The sequence below is a fragment of the Oncorhynchus tshawytscha genome, linkage group LG14 (genome assembly GCF_018296145.1).
Source record: "Oncorhynchus tshawytscha isolate Ot180627B linkage group LG14, Otsh_v2.0, whole genome shotgun sequence".
Classification (NCBI taxonomy): Eukaryota; Metazoa; Chordata; class Actinopteri; order Salmoniformes; family Salmonidae; genus Oncorhynchus; species Oncorhynchus tshawytscha.
Genome location: NC_056442.1, coordinates 25,012,967 through 25,036,802, shown reverse-complemented (window position 1 = coordinate 25,036,802; position 23,836 = coordinate 25,012,967). Strand labels below are relative to the sequence as shown.

Genomic DNA, 23,836 nt, shown 5'->3' with positions numbered 1-23,836 from the left:
CACTCATTCATATATCCTTATGTACATATTCTTTATCCCCTTACACTGTGTATAAGACAGTAGTTTTTTTGGAATTGTTAGTTAGATTACTTGTTCGTTATTACTGCATTGTCGGAACTAGAAGCACAAGCATTTCGCTACACTCGCATTAACATCTGCTAACCATGTGTATGTGACAAATAAAATTTGATTTGATTTGAATTGCTGTAAGATGCTATTTATAAAATGTTTTATACTTTCTTTTAAAAACAGCCTAGTTTCGGGTTGTAAATAAGTATTTCTTATTAATTTATTATGCGCAACTTCTTTTAAATCCTTCACTATTTCAGCAGGGCTTTCTACTTGATAGGTTTAGTGTCCCCCACCACAAACACATGTGTGGATATCTTTGTGTGGGGATTAGTGGTTAACTTGTTCTATTAGGTGACTAGGGGGGGTTCTTTTTCATACCAGACTTCAGAGTATTGTTTTTTTTATTATTGTATTTGCTATTTTTTGGAATGTTAAATCTTTAAATCACCCAGTGAAATGTAAAAGGGTTCTTTCTCATTTAAATCAACTTAAAGTAGATATCGCCTTTCTTCAGGAGACATCTCCGCAATTTTGACCACTCTCGTTTAAAAGGAGTGTGGATCGGTCAATCATATCATTCCAATTTTCATTGTAAAACTATAGTAGCATCCATTTTAATGAGTAAAAACATACCTTTCACAATGTCAAGTGAAGAAACGGACTCAGCAGGCTGAACAAAAGTTCAATATTCCTAGATCCCATTTCTTTAGACACCTGCAATTGCGTAGTTTTGTATTATCTTCATACTTTAGTCACTTCCCATCATGCCCACCTACCTCCCATCTAGATTATATTTTTTAAAGTGAAGACTTATATCAAAAGGAGGCATAAGCATGATCAATATGGTATTAAACTCACACAGACCTGGATTCCCTGACCTCTATTAAGAACCAATGGGAAGGGAATTTAGGTGAACAACTTTCAGACGTAACTTGGCAGAGTATGCTTCAGAGAATACATTCTTCATCTATATGTCTAAGACATGCTGTAATTAAATTTAAAATAGTTCATCAGCTGCATTGGTTAAAAGCAGAATTATCCAAGATTAGACCATAAATAGATCCCACTTGTGATTGATATAAGCAGGCTCATACTACTTTATTACACATGTTTTGGAAATGCCCAAAATTGACAGAATTCTGGATATCAATTTTTTAGATGTTTTCTAAGATACTGGAGAGACCTTTACTGCATTATTTGGAGTGGCACCACAGGAGGCCCCTCTAAACAGTTATATGAGCAAATGCCGGCATGTACTACTCTTCTAGCTAGACATTTTTATAATATTTAAAGTGGAAGGATCAGTTTCCTACTACTTTTAACCAGTGGATAAAGGAAGTAATGCAACATCTCAAACTACTCTGATAGGGGGATCCGCAATTACATTTTATAATATCTGGCAACCTTTCCTATTCTTTCTAGAAGACATGGACCCAGCTAATTTCACAACTTCATAAACTAACCCAAATTAGAATTTGTATCATAATTTTTACTTTGTATTTACTATTTGATTATATTACTCGTTGTATATCATGCCTGCTTTAATTCTGGATTTGGGGTGGGGCTCTGTTAGAGCATGGGGGGGTTGATTTGGTAGGGGATCTGTTAGAGCATGGGGGAGGCGTTGATTTGGTAGGGGGTCTGTGTGTGTTCTGCCCTTTATCTGTATAATCATTTTAAAAAAGGCAAATTTAAAAAAATATTTTAAAAATTGGATATTTTTATATTTTTTATATTAACAACAAAAAGCCCAAGATGGCCTCGGTGGAGTATATAAAAAAGAAATATTTGTGAGAGCTTGAAATTGATGTAACCTCTTGGAATTATTTGTCTAGGAGTTCGACATTTCAGTCGCTTTCATGCGTTTCAACCTTCTGATGAAACTGCTACATGCTTTGGTGTGCTGCTCAACAGCATTGAATTATATTGTCTACATGAATAGGCAGTTTGTTTGCCCTTGATCTTTGTAGCTTGTGAGCAGGGCCGTAGCTACATATGGAGGACAATGAAGTACAGACCTCTGTAATAAAAAATATATTAATAAATAGTCAGGATGTTGAGAGTTAGAATAGTAGAATGCACAATTTCTAAACTTGGCTGTGCATAAGCAGTTTTCTTGTCATGTCACTCACTGACATTTACCCAATAGTGTAAGTCCATGTCAGTGTAATAATTAAATTGTCTAGCCAGCTATTTAAACTTGTAGTAATCATGGCCGAATTACTGACTGGACACGTGCCCAGGGGCCCTGACCTCCAGGGGGCCCACATTGATTTTGTTAGTCCCCCTCACTCAGATATCATATTAAAATGGCATAACTCATGGCAAAGTGTGTAGAATTGTTGGAAATTAGCTATTAAAACTGCTAAAATATCACCCCCATCGGACCTCACTAAAACTCAGATCCTGGCTACGGCCCTTGTGAATTCACAGTGAGTCTTACTTGTTATATGCTTTCACTTTGTGAAGGAAACGTCAGCTAAATTCAATCTGCTAACGTTAAAATGTGATAGTAATAGACCTAAATACAGTCAACAACACTGCCCTATATGCCAAAGGTCAGGGGTATATAGCCTCAGTATGAAGTGGTTTTCATTTCCAAACCTCTTCAAAGTGAACAGATTCTTCTCCTGTGCCCAACTAGGCTGCACTCTGGAAAACCAACAACCCCACTGAGCACACCAAGGTCCTGTAGTGCTAACCTGGAGGGATGAGGAGAGAAGTCCCTCCAACACACACCATGCTTACGGTTAGCGATCCATGTTTCACACCAAAGTACTGGAGGATCACAAGCACCAGAAGCCTTGTACAGGGAACACAGAGCTAATTGCAATTTTCCTGGTATGGGGCTCTGAGTAGTGAAGCGTTGCAGACATTAAAGAGGACGAAAGCGAGGTGGCACGGAGGGAGTATAAAGGTGTATTGCTGTGGCTCCGCTCCATTGTGTTTTATTCCAGACCCAACTCAGAACCTGTCTCTGCTTCCCTCTCTCCCTTCCTGTGGCCACAGCACAGCATTTACATAATTCACAAGCCCAGCACATCCTGCCTACAACCAACCACAGAGACATGGTTGGAATACAGGAAGACCCAACAAAACACACTGGAGTCAATTCAGTCGGATCAGTTTAAATAGAGGGAGTCTGTGGACTCCAGCGTGGGGAGGAAAATCACTAGTCCCCAAAGAGAGATCATCGTGGACTCCAGTGAAAGGCCCGGCGAGAGAGAGCATCAATACAAATCCTCCAATTTAATGAATTAAATCGGACTGTTCAGATCAATCTTTCCAATTCATTTGTGAAGAGTGTGTATTCCCTATGCACCTGACATTCTGAAGGAGGTTTATTTCATGGGTATTGGGTAATGCTTCTTAGTTCTCCGTCCAAGGCTGTTTTGGGGACAGCTCGAGTCCATTCCAAACAGATTTTATTTAAGGATCATTCTCTTGTTTCCCGGGTGATGGCACTATTTTCCTTCAAATAAGCATATTTCAAAATCGTGTTCCTCCCAGGGGCCTAGTGTGCATTGATCACCACATGAAAGGCAATTATTTGAATTACTGGAAAAAAAGATGAAGAAATCAATTCTCTTTTCCTCAGAAAAGATTAACAGCATCTACACCATTAAACAACTCTGTACCTCAAGGTTCCTAATACTTTCCATCAGAAAAGGATGAACCAAAAAAGAAAGAAAGACAATGCATGGCACAAGGCCAAACTGTTATTTTTTTCAACTGAGAAGTCATGTTTCTTTTTCAATGTATAGTATGTAAGGGGACAATCTACTTTTGTATAGTATGAGCTATGAAAGCACAGTATATGTGCTCTATGAAGAGCAAACATAGTACACACGCTATATGAAGCAGCCATACTAAAAACTAGACTTTCTCCTGACTACGATAGTAATCTATGGTGCAGTTTCATTTCTAGTCTCCACAGAGAAGTGAACCATGGGCATTTAGAGCAGCATCTTTCCCTGCCTACCCCAATTCATTAAACAAAAGAGCATTATGTTAATAGACTAATAAGGGTAATTGAATGTTAGATGAAGAGGAAAAGTGGGCCAGCGAGGTGGGCCCGATGTGGTCAACACCACCGACCTATGACACCGCCCCAAGGCGTGAGACATGGCCAGACTGGTTAAGCATACAGGGTTCTGTTGGAGATCAATGTCAAAATGCTGCTGTGTCTCTCCTGCTGGGGGTTCCATGTGTGCGCCACAGCACGTGTGCGCCTAAGTTGAAAAGCGGAGCCGCACAAATAAAATATAGGAGTAAAATGAAAAATATTTGAGATATTAAAGCTAGAATCTTAAATTTTTCTAGGCGCACTGTTGCTCCTAAATAAAATTACAACTCGCACAGCTAAATATTTGGGCAGATATGAGAGTAAAAGGGTTGCAATGTAGAGTCCTGCTAGTGTTAGGAAGACCTCATATGACAGCCCCTGGCAGTTGCTTATAACATAAATTCTGCTGTCATAAGGCCGAATCATGCATTGCATTTCATAGGGAATATATTAAACATTTCATAAGTTAGTGCTGGAAGCCCGAATGTTGTGGTTTCATTCAAAGCCATTTTCAAATTAAACCCCATTGAGTTGTTTATTAACTACTGCGCTGGGTTTCACAGCACACCATAACGGCACACACAACTCCTTTTAGAATCACCCAATTTAACAAATTATTATTTCACTAGTCATGTCACAATGACAATATTTGACCAAATTAGAATTAGTCTGCACACAGGGGTCATTGGCCATCATCAGGAACACCCCAAAACAAACTGAACCTCTTGGCAACAGCATAAAAAACAGAGTTGGACTGAGAGCCACAAGGTAGTGGGTTCAAATCCTGTGCAGGCCAACCATCGAATTTGCTACATTAGTGTTAATAGTGGGATCCTGCAATGAGGCCATCAGAGATGTGCCCAGGCATGAGTCACATTACCTTAGAACAACCCCAGAAATCTGTTGAATGGAGGCCTATTGGTGTTATGTGTAGATGTTGTATTGCACATACCGTCACAAGAAGCTGTCTGAAACCAGGCAGGGATGGGCCTGGTTGATCCCTGTATGGGAGATGGAAAGCTAAAAGTGGGTTGGAGGGCCAGTAGGGTAAACTCTTCCCTCTGGTCTAAAGGAGACCCAAATGCCCCAGGGCAGTGATTGGGGTGAGGTCACTTCCTTCAAATGGTTCCATCCCTCGAATGAGACATAGCACCCAAGATCTGACTCTGTGAAAATAGGGGTCCTGGCTTATTTCCCAATACCATCAAACTATTTGGGGATGAATGAACTAGCTCCCACTTGGTTCATTCAACCCCTCCACTGTCCTTCGCTCGGCAACTCTTCCCCAGGGCCGTTGTTATTTAATTTAAAATAGTTATCTTATTAAAAAAAAATTAAAAACTTTATAAAACTAAGCAAGTTAGTTAAAAACAAATTATTTTTTACAATGAAGGCCGACACCGGCCAAACCCTGACGACGTTATATCCTAAATGTATTCTTAGGCAACTCCCATTGTAAACTAAAGCTTGAATAAATTAATATTAGACACTTATGTATCATTATTTAGGTTACTGTATCAATTAAGTCACTTGACAATGCACCACGTTGCAACTTCAACCAACCTGTCTGATACTTAATTATTAAGCTACAGTGAGATCTCCCCACAAAGTAGAATTTTCAGTAGGCTACAGTGACAGATGAAGCCATCAGCTTCGAAAGCTAGCAAAATCAGACAGACATGAGTGTCATTAATTATACAACCACAAAGCGGTGCACAGAACAAATATTGCAACAAGATTCAAACTCAGCTGGGACATCGCAGACGACATGTCACTTAAGAAATAATTTGAAAACTTGTGGCTTGAGCAATTTCCCATGAACTCTCGCCACTGAATGTGTCCACCACCCCACTCACTTTGAATCGTATCGCTGTCAAGTACTTTTGAATATCTCCCCCTCTGCGTGTGTGTAAGTGTAGCCTAGTTCTCTGTGTGCATAACGACACAGTGTGTCAAGAGAGCAATAAATAGGAAAGGGTGAAAGTCATAAATACGGGGGATAAATAATAAGTAGTAGAAGACACCAGATGTAGCCGATTAGAGCTTCAAAAGCAGACGCCCAGCAGGCGTAAGAACACAAAAGGGATTCCTCTGTAACTCCAAACTGAAAAGAGTCATGTGACTGGTAATCTAAAGCAACATAGTTATATTAAAAAATTAATAGAATGCAACACGTACCTTGAAATCCAAAGAATAAAATGAACCCCGGTATCCAAATTGTGTGTATCCAGAAGGAATTCATGTTGTCCTCGTCTGCTTCAAAACCTCTCCTGATAGTCAATGTATTTCAAGTGCAGGTCTCTTGCAATAATTTCGTGAGCAGGCAGTATCGTTTTTTGGTAGAAATGATGCTCAGAGGGCGTATAGCTCGAAGGCTATGTCCTAATGCTGCAGAGCACTATACTATACATCTCAAGTGCTCGTGTGCTAAACGCAGCCTTTTTTGAAATCACGAATAGTTGTGCGCTTCAGCGCTTGCCTCTCCTGGTCGTCACTGTCACCTAGTGGTTAAGCAAGTACCTAGAAAATCACAAGTTGGACATCATATTCTGATTATTGATAAGGAAACGGACTCATGCTGAACGGGGGAGTCACCAGTCAGCCTATCTGTGTTTATTGTTCAATTGATTAAAAAATATATTTTTTTTAAATTAAGCAACGCTGTATGGATCGAAGGTCACACGAGTGCCTGTCATCTAGAATAGCACTCTGAAACATTGCATAACATCTGACATGACCTGTTAAATTTGATTAATGATTTCACATCTGACATAATCTAATGAATGTGTGTCTCAGTGTCTAGATCCATGTACATGCTTCCATGATCTAGTTTGCCTATGAACACCAATGTAGCTACTCCAGCCATTACTTCCATTACTTTTTTCATAAAGGTGAAAAGAAAGAAAAAACTTCCAGGTCTCTCTGATGCATAGGCCACTACAAAATCAAGAAAATAAATCAGGACAAATGCACACAATTACAGTAATCCGGATTGATTCTCTCGTTGCATGTGATGTGCAACCTGTGATAACAATACCATTATTTTCAAAATAACCCTTCAACACCTCACCAGCCACACAGCAGTCCTCAAGAGAGGAATGACCTTTAGCTACCCTCTGTAAAAAAACAAAACAATGAAAAAGGTCTGTGGAATACTAATAGTGACATTTGGTAAGACACTTCTTCATTCAGCCTGCAGGCAAGGTGAGGGCAGGCTGTTTGTAAAGACACAAGACTAATCAAAGTCCAGGGGCCCTACTCACTAGAAAATGGCCTGTGAGAGAGAGGACTGAGAGGGAGAAGGGGACAGGAAGGGCGGGAGGGAAGTGTTTCCTCTTTAACATGTTCATTCCCTCTCTCTCTCTCTCTACTGCCAGCCCAATACGGTCCTCTCATCTACCGTTGTACATGTCCACGACTGACAGCAAGGTCAATCCAGACGAATCCTGCATATTCATTCAGCGTGGCAACCCTGTCTTTGTTTGTAATCAAGCATTGTTTTTTTCTTCCTGAATCTTCCTGGATTTATTGTGATGGCAATGAAAGCAGATGCTGCCTGAACGTGCCGTTGTATTCCCTCTTCCACAGCTCAGTCTCCTCTTGTCAACCCTGGTGAGCTAAATGACTGGTGTTGCTGAATTCAATTATGCTCAGATCCTAGTCACTTGTTAAGTATGAATGCCAAAGACATTACAGCTTCAATAATGGAAAAGAAAAACAAAAGTGGCTCAGGAGGATGTCTGGATGTGATGCGTAACACATTATTGAATATTGTTCTCTACCTGTTATACACCACCATGTGAACCACAAGCTTTTCATGATGCATGTTCTGCTAGAGAACCCTTGTGTGTACACCATTCACATTCAAGGCTGAATAGTATTTATGTTACTGTCTGATGTAGTAATCAATGAGATCCCAGCAGTCTAGCATGCAAAGCCAAACGGTACCCCGTTAGAATATATTTAAGAGCAGCATGTAAGAGCAACGGGCTGTCAATTGTCATAATTCTCAATTGTCTGTATACATTATTTCTTTCAGCAACACCTCTCACATGGTTTGTCATTTCATTGGGATATTTAATTGAAGACATGCAGGTCGCAGTGAATAACCATGAGGCCGCCACAGCTCGCTTGCTCAACCCAAACATGCCATGTGACACAATGTGAAATGTGTGAAATAGTGTGTTTCTCATGGCAATGCCTGTTATCTGTGTGCAGATAAAAGTATAAACTCCATACTTCCATTCATTTGTATGGGTTACCTTCGGACGAGTCCCGTGACGCTTGTGGGGGTCGTTGAACAAAACGGAGAACACTTGTGACAGTATCCCCTTTCCAAAGTGGGGTTTTAGTTTGTAGCCCAAATGTTTCTGACACCACAGACAGAAGTTGGCACATCTGCGTTGCCGACTTCAGGCCAAACCGTTCGGACGGTACAGAAGATGTCGAGATGTCTCGTGGTCTGACAAAAATCGCTATAGCTCGGCACCTTCCACTGTAGATGCGGAAGACCGACATAGGCGGATGTAGTGAATTGAGACGCAGCCCATGCAAAGAAACAGATATGTCTAGTTTAAGCTGACGGATTTTGTTATGTTACACGGGTGAGTCAATAGACTTTTAAGGATTAAGTAGTGATGGTAGGCTCATTAAGAGTACATCTTCGGCTAATATAGTGCCTGCCTTAAAAAGCTAAATATTTGTTTTATATAGTCTGTGTACTCTGTTGTTTGGAAGAAAGCTGATTTTAAAAACTCATCGAAATACCAAAACCTTCTCTTTGAACGCAAATAGGACAGAAGAATCTACAAAAAATCTGCCATGATTGGGATAGTCTCAAAAACGCAGGACAATATTTTTAGCCCCTCCCACGATTACCCCTCTAAGCCCGGGGACCTAGCTGTAGGAAAACAGATGGACACATTCAGATGAGCTGCATCCGTCAAATGAAAGACTGTTTGGGTGTTTTTTTTGGGACAATCATCTCCGTTGTCGTTCATCCGGCTGTGGATAAAGCATTAGCTCCATCCGAAAATGTCGGACACAAAATCCCAAAGTGTCTACTATTTTTTTTTTTTTGGTCCCTCCACATTTCTTCCATTCACAACAAATACAGGCTCAGTGTGACGAATGCCTGAATGCAATTTGAGTGGCAACCTTTTGAGGGGGTGTGAACAAAATGCTTGGACTTGTGGAAGACTGGCCATAGTGCAGGAGTCCAGAGTACTGCTGGTTTTCTGTTCTACCTGATAATTAATTGTACACACCTGGTGTCCCAGGTCTAAATCAGTCCCTGATTAGGTGAAGAATCTGAAAAGCATTGGAACTGGCTTTTGAGTCGACTCAAAGGAACACTCAATAGAGGGTTAAGGGCTTTTTTTCTTTAAGACCATTTATCTTAAGACTTTTTCACTGACTATGCTTCCCCAAATATTCATCTTTGAGTAATGACAAATTACAGTATGTTTTTCCATATTATAATTGGCTTCAGCAGCAATTCCTTCACAGCCTACCTCAATCATTGGAATAAGGATAGCCTGAAACTGCATGCAGACAATTCCATCAAGTTAGACATTAAGGAAAAACGAATTAACGTGGAGTCAGTCGAGCACTACATGTTAGTCCAGAGTAGATCGATAGCCTTGATGAACTCTGAGTTGAGTATTCAGTGCTGTTTGAAAGACATATGGAAAAATAAGCCACTGGATTTCTGCACATTGAAAGCACATTCCTTCTGTCAGAACTAGTGGCACTAAACATAAAAGGCTACTGTGATCAGGCTAAATCTTTCCCACAGACACCCCTTCAGAGAGCAATGAGGAAGAGACGCATGTAAGTCGTCTGAGGCTCTTTCAAAGACACTTTGTTCTTCCTAGGACTGGGATAGTGTCTCTGACAGGCCTGTAATCCTCCTATTACTAATCTTTGGAAAGGGACATGTCAATTCAAATAAAAAATACTTAGAAGGATTGTCAGTTACTGTAAAAAAAAAAAAAAAAAAAGTAACATGGAGTTTTGCTATTTTTCCTACTGAATATTATGGATCACATTTAGAATATTCACAACATTTAGCCATGACACATACAGGACTTACTCCTGTTAGTCTTTTGATTGAAAACAGAATAAATTAGACAGACTCACAGGAGCATCTAATCCCAATTCAGTCTAGTGAATGTCTGATGGTATTTCCAATTCTAATGTGTATGTTTTATAAAAAACAACCTTAAGGATGGTTCTTAATTCATGCCATTACTGTATGAGACCTGTGTCATATTCATAATGATTTGGGATGCTATGATTACGACATAAACTACACAGCTTGCTATCAAGTTATACTGCAGGAAACAGCAATTTAGGTTAGATTTGACATGAAATGGCACCCTAACCTGGGTAACTGTTTGTGCCATCATGCCACTACTTGCCATTCCTTGTCATACCAAGTTCAGGTGCTGTACACAACAACACCCTAATGCGTCACACTAACGTTGGGTACAACTGAACAATAAAGATTCCGTGGGTACCATTAGCCAGGTCCCATATCTGTTTGTGCTATCAGTCTGGTACCCATGTTTGACATTTCATTGTATTTTATTTATCCATTATTTTACCAGGTAAGTTGACTGAGAACACATTCTAATTTATAGCAACAGCCTGGGGAATAGTTACAGGGGAGAGGAGGGGGGGGATGAATGAGCCAATTGGAAGCTGGGGTTGATTAAGTGGCCATGATGGTATGAGGGACAGATTGGAAATTTAGCCAGGACACCAGGGTTAACACACCTACTCTTACGACAACTGCCTTGGGATCTTTTAGTGACCAAAGTTAATCAGGACACCTGTTTAACGTCCCATCCGAAAGACGACACCCTACACAGGGTAATGTCCCTAATCTCTGCCCTGGGGACCAACCAGGACAAACAACCCTGCTTAGCTTTAGAGGCAAGCCAACAGTGGGATGTAGAGTGGTATGTTGCTGACATAAATATATATACATATACAGTGGGGAGAACAAGTATTTGATACACTGCCGATTTTGCAGGTTTTCCTACTTACAAAGCATGTAGAGGTCTGTAATTTTTATCATAGGTACACTTCAACTGTGAGAGACGGAATCTAAAACAAAAATCCAGAAAATCACATTGTATGATTTTTATGTAATTAATTTGCATTTTATTGCATGACATAAGTATTTGATCACCTACCAACCAGTAAGAATTCCGGCTCTCACAGACCTGTTAGTTTTTCTTTAAGAAGCCCTCCTGTTCTCCACTCATTACCTGTATTAACTGCACCTGTTTGAACTTGTTACCTGTATAAAAGACACCTCTCCACACACTCAATCAAACAGACTCCAACCTCTCCACAGTGGCCAAGACCAGAGAGCTGTGTAAGGACATCAGGGATAAAATTGTAGACCTGCACAAGACTGGGATGGGCTACAGGACAATAGGCAAGCAGCTTGGTGAGAAGGCAACAACTGTTGGCACAATTATTAGAAAATGGAAGAAGTTCAAGATGACGGTCAATCACCCTCAGTCTGGGGCTCCATGCAAGATCTCACCTCGTGGTGCATCAATGATCATGAGGAAGGCAAGGGATCAGCCCAGAACTACATGGCAGGACCTGGTCAATGACCTGAAGAGAGCTGGGACCACAGTCTCAAAGAAAACCATTAGTAACACACTATGCCGTCATGGATTAAAATCCTGCAGCGCACGCAACGTCCCCCTGCTCAAGCCAGCGCATGCCCAGGCCTGTCTGAAGTTTGCCAATGACCACCTGGATGATCCAGGGGAGGAATGGGAGAAGGTCATGTGGTCTGATGAGACAAAAATAGAGGTTTTTGGTCTAAACTCCACTCGCCGTGTTTGGAGGAAGAAGAAGGATGAGTACAACCCCAAGAACACCATCCCAACCGTGAAGCATGGAGGTGGAAACATCATTCTTTGGGGATGCTTTTCTGCAAAGGGGACAGGACGACTGCACCGTATTGAGGGGAGGATGGATGGGGCCATGTATCGCGAGATATTGGCCAACAACCTCCTTCCCTCAGTAAGAGCATTGAAGACGGGTCGTGGCTGGGTCTTCCAGCATGACAACGACCCAAAACACACAGCCAGGGCAACTAAGGAGTGGCTCCGTAAGAAGCATCTCAAGGTCCTGGAGTGGCCTAGCCAGTGTCCAGACCTGAACCCAATAGAAAATCTTTGGAGGGAGCTGAAAGTCCGTATTGCCCAGCGACAGCCCCGAAACCTGAAGGATCTGGAGAAGGTCTGTATGGAGGAGTGGGCCAAAATCCCTGCTGCAGTGTGTGCAAACTTGGTCAAGACCTAGAGGAAACGTATGATCTCTGTAATTGCAAACAAAAGTTTCTGTACCAAATATTAAGTTTTGCTTTTCTGACGTATCAAATACTTATGTCATGCAATAAAATGCAAATTAATTACTTAAAAATCATACAATGTGATTTTCTGGACTTTTGTTTCAGATTCTGTCTCACAGTTGAAGTGTACCTATGATAAAAATTACAGACCTCTACATGCTTTGTAAGTAGGAAAACCTGCAAAATCGGCAGTGTATCAAATACTTGTTCTCCCCACTGTATATATATATTTTTACCTTTATTTAACTAGGCAAGTCAGTTAAGAACAAATTCTTATTTACAATGACGACCTACCCCGACCAAACCCGGACAATGCTGGGTCAATTGTGCATCGCCCTTTGGGACTCCCAATCACAGCCGGACGTGATACAGCCTGGATTCGAGCCAGGGACTGTAGTGACTCCTCTTGCACAGAGTGGCTGCGCCACTCGGGAGCACAAACTGATCTGGGACCAGGCTAATGGCACCCAGGGGCCAGGGCATCCATATTGTTCTTCATACCCAATAGTAGTGTGATACATTAGTGTGTCCTTGCCTACGGTACCCATAGGAAATCAAATCGAATTATCCAACTGAAAAAAATACACACCACATTGGAATGCTCAAATGTTTTCCTCTCATGAGTTTTCCTCTCTGCTTCAATTTCCACATTTCACAAAAGCTCACTTTTAAATTCTCTCTGACATCTGATCAATAATCCATCTCTGAAACCATCAAAACTATCAAACTGTCATAAAACCGGTAAATATTACAGCAGATGTGTCAGGCCAGGATCGTATCTGTCACAATGACAAAACCTGACTTTGTATGTGAGCAAAAATAATACATTTAATACACTTTTTATTTTAGGGAGAATGTTCATGGGCTGATTTTACTCTAACAGGGGATTGCTTTGGGCTTTTAGATGAAGAGAGAAGTAAAAAAAAACTATAATTAAAAGTTTAGAAATACACTCTCAAGGACATACACTGTAAATACAGACAATATTTCCAGTTTGCGTGTAAATGTGACAGTTTAATTATTCAAGCCTATAAAGTGTTAGTCAGTCTGTTGTGACTGTGAGCATACACACATGTAAACAATTCACTGTGGTTCCAAGACACAGAGAGAGCTTCTCCATACTGCCTTCTTTGCACAGCAATGTACCTCATCTAAATCAATCATCTGCTCTTTTCCACTGAGCTATGGTGGAAGTCTGGGTTGATATGGAAAGCTGGTCATTAGAGAGAAAGTAGTTGAACCAAATGTCTGCTAAACTCACTTCTTACAGTGGGAGATGGGGAGGAGGTTGAGGGAGTTGGAACCACATGTTTATATAAAAACTCGCTTTGTCAGTGCTGAGATGTACAGGAAAATGTGGTACAAACATATAGGAACGGTCTATGGTTCAAAAGAGTCCCAGTTTACCATGACGAGGTGATGAGAGAGTACAGTTTACACAACACATCAAAATAAGGATCTAAAAATACCTCATGTATTATGAATTTTGTATATTGCCAAGAAGATGCAAGATTTACATGACCAAAGAAATGCCACATTTCTCTTTGAGTCAGAATATAGACTCAAAGAACACTTCTTGTGAATTCAATGTAAATGATGCCTGGCCTGGCAAATATCCTTTCATGAACAATTCATGAGTCGACTTGGTATCTGATTGAGAGATATTATGCAGACTGCACGACGGGGTGTGCATGCAATGTAAGACAATGTTCAGGTTATCTTGACGTACACAGTGACGGGATACTCCACATAGGGCTGTGGAATGGGAGCGGTGTCACATTCTCTGAGCCACCTGTGTACCGTCCAATGATACGACCTTTAATCACATTGTAAGACCTGCTGTAAGACCTCCACAACATCTCATTGCACCCAATAAAAGCATTGATGGATGCACCATATGAGACGTGAGATGTGCAAGGTTCTTCGAGTGTGAATTCTTACATTCAGGCAGCCATCCATTTTACCATAGCAATACGTTGAGTGATGTGTAGCATCTTTTCTTCAGTAATTTCTCTGGAGCCAAGGTTCTTCAAGTCTGAATTCCTGCATTCTAGAAAACAGACTGTCATATATTTTACCATAGCAATTTCATGTGCATTCTTCTCTTTCATTTAGCTAACATTGTGTCTGTAGCCTATAGCCAAGGTTTGTCAAAACCCTAATCCTCCTGCTATTGAAATCCTTTTGAGCTAATTATGTTTAAACCTGCCATTAGACAAAGCTTTTGTAACAGAAAACATTTGTATTTCGGTGAAACCATAATCCCAGGGTTGGTTGTAGAGTTTGGAGATGCACTTGACTGTGAGAATGGGATGCATTTGGACAGGTAATTCGTCATGAACAGGATGCATTGAGACTACCGCTGTCTTTAGGGGTTGGACACTGGACTGGAACACTTTCGTTTCCTCCAGATTGGGAATCATCAGAGAGAGAGCGAGTGAGAGAGAGCGAGAGAGAGTTAGAGAGTGAGTGAGAGGAGAGAGAAAGAACAGTGAGAGAGATAGAGAGAGAGAGAGATGCATGCTAGCCCACATTCTGAACTACTGTGTCTCCAGATCAGTCATGCTCGTGCTGGAGACACACAGCTCTGATTCTGTCATGTCTTATGGAGGATGTTTCCTTTGTGACCTCGTATGGAGTATCCTGAAACAAGGGTGTTTTTCCTTAGTGCTTCTAGTCAATTTGTGCCTATTGGGATACAGTAGTCAATAGAGACACTTGGGGTCCTCCCGAGTGGAGCAGCGGTCTAATGCACTGCAGTGCTTGAGGTATCAACAAAGATCCGGGTTCGATCCCGGGCTATGTCGCAGCCGATCGCGACTGGGAGACACATGAGGCGATGCACAATTACGCCAGCGTCGTCCGGGTTAGGGGAGGGTTTGGCCAGCCAGGACTCCTGTGGCGGGCCGGGCACATGCACGCTCAGGGTTAACCTATCTTGATCTGCAGCGGATGACAGACAATAATTGTATCACAAGTAGCATACTGTTTAAATAGGGAAATTTTGTTTTTCCAAAATGGACTGCAAAATATGGAAATCATTGATGGGCTGTAGAATGGATATCTGGCTAACAACCAGATAAGGACTTCCTCTTCTGCTCCCTATGCTATTGAACATTTATGATAGTTTAGTTTGGTGTATTTTACTACTATAAACAGTCTCTCCTTGACCCATGCTAGGCACCACCTTAGTCCAGATTCTGTATATGTAGAGGGTGTCGATCAACATGCAGAGAAGTCAAGCTGTCTGTTCAGCACCACCAGAAGAAAGAGGCTAGAGAAGTCAGGACCCTGGACAGCTCTCAAGCAGCCTTGCCTATGCTAGCCATATTCCCCAGCCGAGTGGGATTGCGCAATCATTCTAGTGTATCAAGGCAAATTGGAAGAGAGGTTTTGAGTTCTAACAAGCAAACCTTAGAGAATACCCCAAATATATGCTCAAAGTTAAAAGTCCCATTGTTAGAAACCTAGTTCCGCCCATTAAAACTGTTGTCCTGGCTGTCTCTAACCATTGCCCCATCCAGTTTAATGTTTTGCAGTGTCTTGTTGCTTTAGTCTAAAGTATGAGCCGCTGTAAGGTGCATAGCCAGTTGTGAAACATACTCGACTTCTAGCAACACACATTTCCATCAAGGCAATTGATCAACAACCTTACTGTATCTCAGCCAATCAACTTAAGCTGCTGTAAACAAGCACAATTTACATGGAAATAGAGGACATCACATCCCTCAATCCGTTGTGTTATTCATTGAGGTGAAAGATAGAGGGAACATTATTAGAAGTCTCCCCCTGTAACAGCACCCCTTACACCTTTTTCCTCACTGACAGATAAAGTGCTGTTGCCTGTACATTGATAAGGTGTCAGAAAGGATCAGCTCATAGCCATTTTATTCAATCATCCCATTGTCCTTGTTCTCTGCCAGGAAGGAAGTCAATGGCTTCTGAAATGAACCTCTAAAAGGAAGAGTGCATCCTGTGATTTGTCAGATTGAGACTTCCCACTTATAACAGCTATATGGAATATCAACTCAAAGGAAAAGAAGATGGTGGGTGTAATATGAAATGTAATTCAATAATGTGCGTAACCATATTTCACAAGGAAGGTAGCTACTTTATAGCATTTTTCCAGACTATTTCCCTGGCTCAATTACCACACTCACTATAATATAAATTAGGGTTATTTTCAAACTTAATAGCCATTCCTGAAAGGTATACTGTGGAGAGGAATAGTTGCCATTTCAAAACTATGTCAAATCTCTTTCCTTTATTGACATTGCAGAGCTAAAATGACATTATAAAAATATTTTTTTCAATACAATCGCTCTCTATCTGTGGAAGATCACAAAACGAATACTAAAAGGTTTTGAAATGGATTCTGGGACGGATTGTGTACATGACTGAAACTCCATCTCAGGAATTGGCAGCTGAGAACTGAAACTCTACACCTCATCTTATTTCATTTTTGCAGATGTGCGATTGAGACCAAAGCAAGGAAAATGCATAACTGCTCAACAGGAGAAGCATACGGATAAAAAAACAAGCTATAGAATTATATGGGAACTAGGGAGCCCAGCCTGAAGAGGAACACTCAGACTTGACAGAGGGAAAAGATAGAGACTGAGAAGGAAGAGACTTGCATCTTTAGATCTATCTTATTTTTGAAAAGACAAAAAAAAGAAACAAAATATTCAATAAAGAATGTCTGTTGGCTACAGCAGTGAGGGACATAGCAAAAAAAGCATTGGCATTTGAAGAAAGAAAAGCATAGAGGGAGACTTGAGTCAATCATAATTGTTTTTTTATGTTCACATTTCACTCTCTATACTTGGGTCATCAAAATATATTACTTCAGCTATTTTGTCTGTACACAGCGCATTGCAGCATCAATATAGTGAAACACAATTACACTGACTGTGCCACAGTATATTGTTCAATGGAGGGTTTCAATCGTAAACCATACCTCCTGGAACTGGTCTACTTGATCCACGAAAACATTTTTGTGAGCAGTGATTCATTGTATGTTTGTGACCAGTGCCTGTGTCAGTCAATGACAATGCTTATAATTGCAGCTTGTTATAGCCTTAACATAACGACCACGTCACAGAGACCTTCCATTATCTTCTGTCAGTCAGGTGAAGACTCCTAAGTGCTTTAGTCTGTTTTTCTAATCCGTATTTAACCATCATAGACATCAGTGTCTAAAGAAATACACATTGAAATCTCGTCGCCAGGAGAGGAAAAGGATAGAGAAAAGTAACAGTCAGATTTGACATAATCAGTAGAGACGTGATTTTTTCAAACATGCTTTGTTTTCTCATCGTTTAGTATTTCGAGGTCAGCTCACCTGGAATATCAGACAACCCAGAAAAGTGGTTGTGGGGGATCATGGGAGGATGTAAATGATCCGCCCATGCATTCTCAAACAAAACCAAGATTTAATTTGTGTTCATCTACCTCTCCCTGCAGCAAACAAACACCTAATCCTTTAAAATAGACTATTATGCAAAGGCAAAAACCTCTCTCTATTCTTCGCTCTGGTCACCTCTCATCATGACCTCCAGTTGGCTGGAAAAGCAAGCCAATGTTTTTCAATGACTCTTTCCTGATATAGAGATATATTGTATGTTGGATGTGGATAGGAATATAATGTTACCTAAATGAGGATCCATGTAATATAAAGATAGTATAAAGATATTCTCTATACAATCCTGTCTTCAAGTGGTACAAGGGTGTAGTGTATATAGGGCTTACCATTGAAGTATAGAAACAAGGTGAACACAAACAGGAAATGAACTCCACTTGAGTGTCTCCCATACAACCAGGAGACGGCATTATCCCACACCGCTGTTTGACTGATTGGAAGTGCCGGGCACAATGGGCCTGTAAAGATGTCAGCCCAATGAATGAAGACATGGGTCATTGGCCTGGCTTAAATCACTTCTTTAAAGCTGAGATTAAGCTCTCTGCAATGTGGTGGACTTGATAGATAGATAGAGATAGACAGATGTACCTGGGCTGGTTGTGACTGAGAACTTTCCCACAGAGTTAGATTCTAGCTCTACCAAAGACATGATTTCCCTCCAGGTCAGTCTACTTGAAGGTAATCAAGTAGACTTCTTTAAGAAGTCAATGTAAGGTATCATTATGTTCCTCAGGGGGGAAAGCTTCTCAATATCAATTGTGTACCCTCTCTATATCTGTCTGCCACAGCTGAATGTGCGGACAATTAAAATGAATGATTCAATAAGTATTCCAAGTATAATAGTTAACTATTTCTGATGAAAAGGTGGTGGTAAAAAATACTCAATGTAGTCTGTTGTTTTTACAGTGAAAAGTAAAGACCTTGGTGTGTCTGGATTCGAAACAAACTGTTCGGGAAACATGCCGTTTGCGGTCTGACGCATTTGAATGTGAAATCTGTTCAATTCAGCAATTTACAGCAGCTACATGTCTGCCCCTCAGTGATAAACAACAATGAACACTGAACCTCAGACAGGATCGGTAAGATTGTACTTGGTAAGACTTTGTACAGGGATCCCTATCCAGAACACTTTAATCTTCCTATGCACACTTAATTTACCAAGCATAACTCAAACAATATGACATAAACCCATAAAGCTTCACTAATATAGCCTTGCATTTGGAGAATTTATATTTTCTAGCCTGTTCTAAATGATGAAACATTCCATATTCATGAAAAATGTATAGATGACGATATTCTGTAGTGTTTTTTCTTGGAAAACTGCCAAACAGAAATGCAGTCTCATCTCGTAAGTTTGGAGGGAAAGTTTAATTCACTGCAAGAATCAAGGTAGTGAATCATAGCATATACTGGGCTAAACATCTCAACAACACTGACAAATGTTAGATGGCCCATTTCTGTAAGGGTTCTCGTCCTCCTCTTCTGAGGAGGAGTAGCGAGAAGGATCGGAGGACCTGGACCTTGGTAAGTGTCCATAATGTTTTTTAATCAAGACAATAGAACACTCGAACAAAACAACAAATGATGACGTGAATATACAAAACCGAAAACAGTACCGTGTGGACCAAACCCTCACACGGAAAACAAACACCCACAACCCAAAAGTGAAACCCAGGCTACCTAAGTATGATTCTCAATCAGGGACAACAATTGACAGCTGCCTCTGATTGAGAACCATACTAGGCCGAACTCAAAAACCAACATAGAAAAACAAACATAGACTGCCCACCAAACTCACGCCCTGACCATACGAAAACAAAAATATAATAACAGAACTAAGGTCAGAACGTGACAATTTCTCTTTTAATATGCAATCAAAGTGGAATTGTGTCTATTTGCAATTTTGTCTACTTCCTTTCCACTAGCTAAGGAAGAGTGAAAGAAAAATAAATTAGCTAACAGTTACCACAACATTAGAGTATACCCACATACTGTATGATATATCATTGGAGTTGAGGAGATTGAACATTCTCTCCTCATTCTCATATCTTGTAAAAAGATTCATGAGAAAAACACTTTCGGGAGAAAAGCAATGGGTATGGGATGGATTGTATTTAATGATACAATGAAAGAAAATAGAAGCTGAAGAATGCTATGTGGGAGATGAAGTGACCAATCTGTTTGACCCAGCAGCTGTGATTTTATTTTTCACTGAATGGAGTTTCACTTGAGATTCCTCTGAGGGAAGTGGGGAATGGATTACAGGGGCATGGATAGGGTGGGACCCAGGGCAGATTGACTATAGCTATAGGTCACGTCCAAAGGCGAAGAGGTGAGCAGACTAAAAGTCATGGTCAACTGTGTTTTCCTCCATAGCTTTAATGATTTAACCCTTTCACAATGTTAACTGTCAAGATAGAACCCTACGAACTGTCTCCCTTTGAATGGTCTATCGCAATTTAATTGTGACATAAGTAATATCTCACCATAAGTAATGTCAACGCAGGTGACATACAGTAACTACAATGGTTAAATATCACTAATGATACCATGTTGGCTAAGAGCTACCTGTAGTTATTTTAGTGATATCTTAATATGCAATATGATTACATGTCACTTTGAATTATTTCAGTTCTCTTAGACAGATAAGTCACCTTAACCTCCTCATTACAGATTACTGTAAAATGTAATAAACCATATCAAACATTTGATCTGTTCCAGGAATTTGATCTGATCTATATAGATAGATCAGATTCTATATAGGGAAAGGTGCCATTTCAGATGCAGCCAGTGTTTCTTAGGTCACTCTGCAGCGGTAGATATATGATGAATTATTAAGTAACTAGTCTTCTGCAATGCAAATCTCTGTGAAGAGCAACAATAGAATTATTCCAAAGATCCTTGTTGCACAGTGTTGAATAGTTCTAGGGACATCTTAGAGGCAATCTCTCCAAAACTATAGTCTTGTTCATTCCTGTGCTGAATTTGTTCATCCCATCTAATGTTACTCCATTCCATTTCATCTCAGACAGACTTCAGATGGACTTTCTCGACCTCTGCTCTCAGGTTAACAACCTGCTCAACCCTCTCCGCCTGAGCTCCTTTGTACACAAGGGAAACCTGGGAACATTGTCTGGTGGCCCAAAAAACTGTTGTAAATATTCAAACTGTTTCTAGTCTCAATGCATCCATAGTGTTATGACTGATACTTGTTTCAAGGACTTCAGCTCATTCTGAATGCACAAAGGTAGTTTGACACAGAATTGAAATCGTCAGACTGAATTTCTGAAGTGGATAAACAAATGCAGCAGCTACTGTCAGCACTATTATTGTAAGGCCGTGGCATACCAGATGGTCTCAGAATGCCGATTAATCAGCAACTTTAGTTAATTGCTGTCATTGTTGGGCCTTCCCACTCGTTTTAAGATTACACTATTGTAATCAATATCCCTTACTAGTTTTTATTTTTATGCAAAATTATTACCATCACTGTGTAACAACGGGCACACTTGTCGAGTCATATCGTAATAAAAGTGTGGCTGCCTGCTCCAATGGAGAGAACTTATAAATGCAGTGATGAAGCTGTTGTTCAACTGCCTCAATAGTTATTTAAGTACAGTCCTCCGTGTACCTTTCAGTGAAATCCAATCCTGCCTGACAAAGCAATCATTAGAAGTCTGCAATCCAATATCAGACACTTCCATTGTGTCTCAGGGTGTCACACTCCCCAACAGTCAAGATTTTCAATTAGATATTTCATGACGAGCAACAAGCCGTCTGTGTAATCCGTGCAGTCTGCTGGTCTGCGAGCTCCTTACTCATTTCAGCTTGCATTATGCAGAACTTGCCTTAAACCCTCTTTCCCAAAGAAATCTGATTCTTCAAGTCAAACGGGGTAAAGAAGGTTGATTATGATAATACACTACGGACAAATATAACTAAATTCCACTGCCAGAGATAGAGACAAAAGTTTGGCCTTTCCAAATTTTCATCTAGCAATTTAATTTGTTTTTGCTTGCTGATGATAGAGCTGTCATTTAAATTACTCATGCCTCATACATTGACTGAATCGTAGATACATTTACCCGGAACTATTGCGGTCCGATATCCTATTGGCTATTTATAATTCAACCATGACTGACACATCAAGACTGCCCAGTCATTGTGTCCATTATACATATCAACCCAGACTATTCAGACACTCCCTAAATAAACTCCCACACAGTCCTCACATTTCAAACAGGGACTTGTGCAGCCAGTCAGTGTGTCTGATCTGGACCAACTCCACTGTCCCCATTAGTCAAAGAAGCAGTATATCGACTGGAGAATACAGTCTGCAACATACGACAGCAAGCATTTTATGAATTTATGCATGTCGTGTGGGGCTGAAATAGCCTGAGGAACATTCCCGCCATGTTGATTTGTGCATGAGGCTGCTTTGGCTGATCATGATTGAATTATAGGTATTGTAGTTAACCTGTACATGGCTGTTGAGGGGCCATTAGGCCACTGCCATGACAGACCCTGGGGTGTCTTCATACCATTTGGACCGAGTTCTTAGTAACTGACAATGGCTCTAATAGTGACCCAGTCTGCCTCTTGTCACACCTCATAAACCATGGGCCGCTCAGAGAGGAGAGAGAGAGAGAGAGAGGAGAGATTGTCACCTCTCAGTCATCACAAGACTGTCTCCCTCAGTCTTCCAACAGAGCCACAGTGACATTAGCAATGGTTGATTTTGGCTGCAGGCGATTAGCTAAATGGGCAGTATTAGCGAGGTGTAAAATACTGTAAATCCTTCTGCAGTAAGCTCCGTGTGACTAAAAGCATGGCTTACACTTCAAACTAAAATATATTTTCAGAGGTGTGTGTGTGTGTGTGTGTGTGTGTGTGTGTGTGTGTGTGTGTGTGTGTGTGTGTGTGTGTGTGTGTGTGTGTGTGTGTGTGGTGTGTGTGGTGTGTGGGTGTATAGGTGTGTGTGTAGGTGTGTGTGTGTGAGTGTAAGTGCGTGTGTGTGTGTGTGTGTGTGTGTGTGTGTGTGTGTGTATGCATCCACATTCAGCATGTGTTTGAGTTTGTAAGGATGTAAACACATGCCCAGAGCATGCTCCTCCTGTCAATGACAAGGTTGATTCTTTGTGTTGATGCTACAGTAGCTGTGTGTTTATCACAGACACATACTGAGCCTCAGAGACAGGCCAGACTTCAGTCTCTCTCTGTATGGGAGAGAAGGAGCCAACAGAGTTAAGTGACTAATGATAACAGACAAGCACATCACCAGGCCCTCCCTCAAGTCCCCCTTAATGATGCAGGCCGGCCGTGTCACTGCCTACATCAAGCGCTCAATGTGACTTTCCGAAACGTGCCCGCTTTGACCACACACAGAGGGAATGGCACCCGCCACCGCTGAGCATGTCTCTTCTGCCCGTGTCAACAGTCATGCCTGGGCACTGTCTGACGTGCTAATCGCCTGGTTAAGATGGATGGCCGTTAATATCCTCCCTGGCATTCTGACAGGTTTGTTTGAGGTCTCCTCTCAGTAAACAAAAGTGCCAAGGCTAACTGATGTGGATAGATTTGGATCCCAGAGCGACAGATGTTTGGGTTTGTTTACAGGGGAGATCGTGTGAGCATCCATGTGTTTGGGTCATGGCAGTGTACACAAAAGACATAGATCTGAAAGGCTGTTTGTGGATGTATAGGCTGTTAGATTATGGGAGACACCGAGAGTACAAAAGTGTTAATGTGTGTGTGTACGTCCAGCCACATATGTATGTGTATGTAGGAAAAATGGAGCGCATACCACTGTCAGAGGGGGCCGTTGCAGATTTGTGGCCTTGTCAGGTGGGGGAGCTCTATTCTGGTGTCATAGGTTATCAGGGTCCCTGAAGTG

The 23,836-nt window shown here is 41.0% G+C and overlaps 1 protein-coding gene across 3 annotated transcripts in view; it reads right to left on the bottom strand.

Annotated features, from left to right (window-relative positions):
- Window positions 1–23,836, bottom strand: part of LOC112266834 (limbic system-associated membrane protein) — a 1,006,051-nt gene that overhangs the window by 477,435 nt on the left and 504,780 nt on the right. The window contains exon 1 of one of the 3 annotated variants that reach the window (XM_024444691.2): window positions 6,317–6,580. The exons of the other annotated variants lie outside the window; for them this stretch is intronic. Coding sequence (XP_024300459.1) covers window positions 6,317–6,380 — 64 coding nt within the window. The 5' untranslated portion in view covers window positions 6,381–6,580. Of the gene's footprint in view, window positions 1–6,316; window positions 6,581–23,836 lie in introns of those variants that run through there. 3 annotated transcript variants of the gene reach the window in all.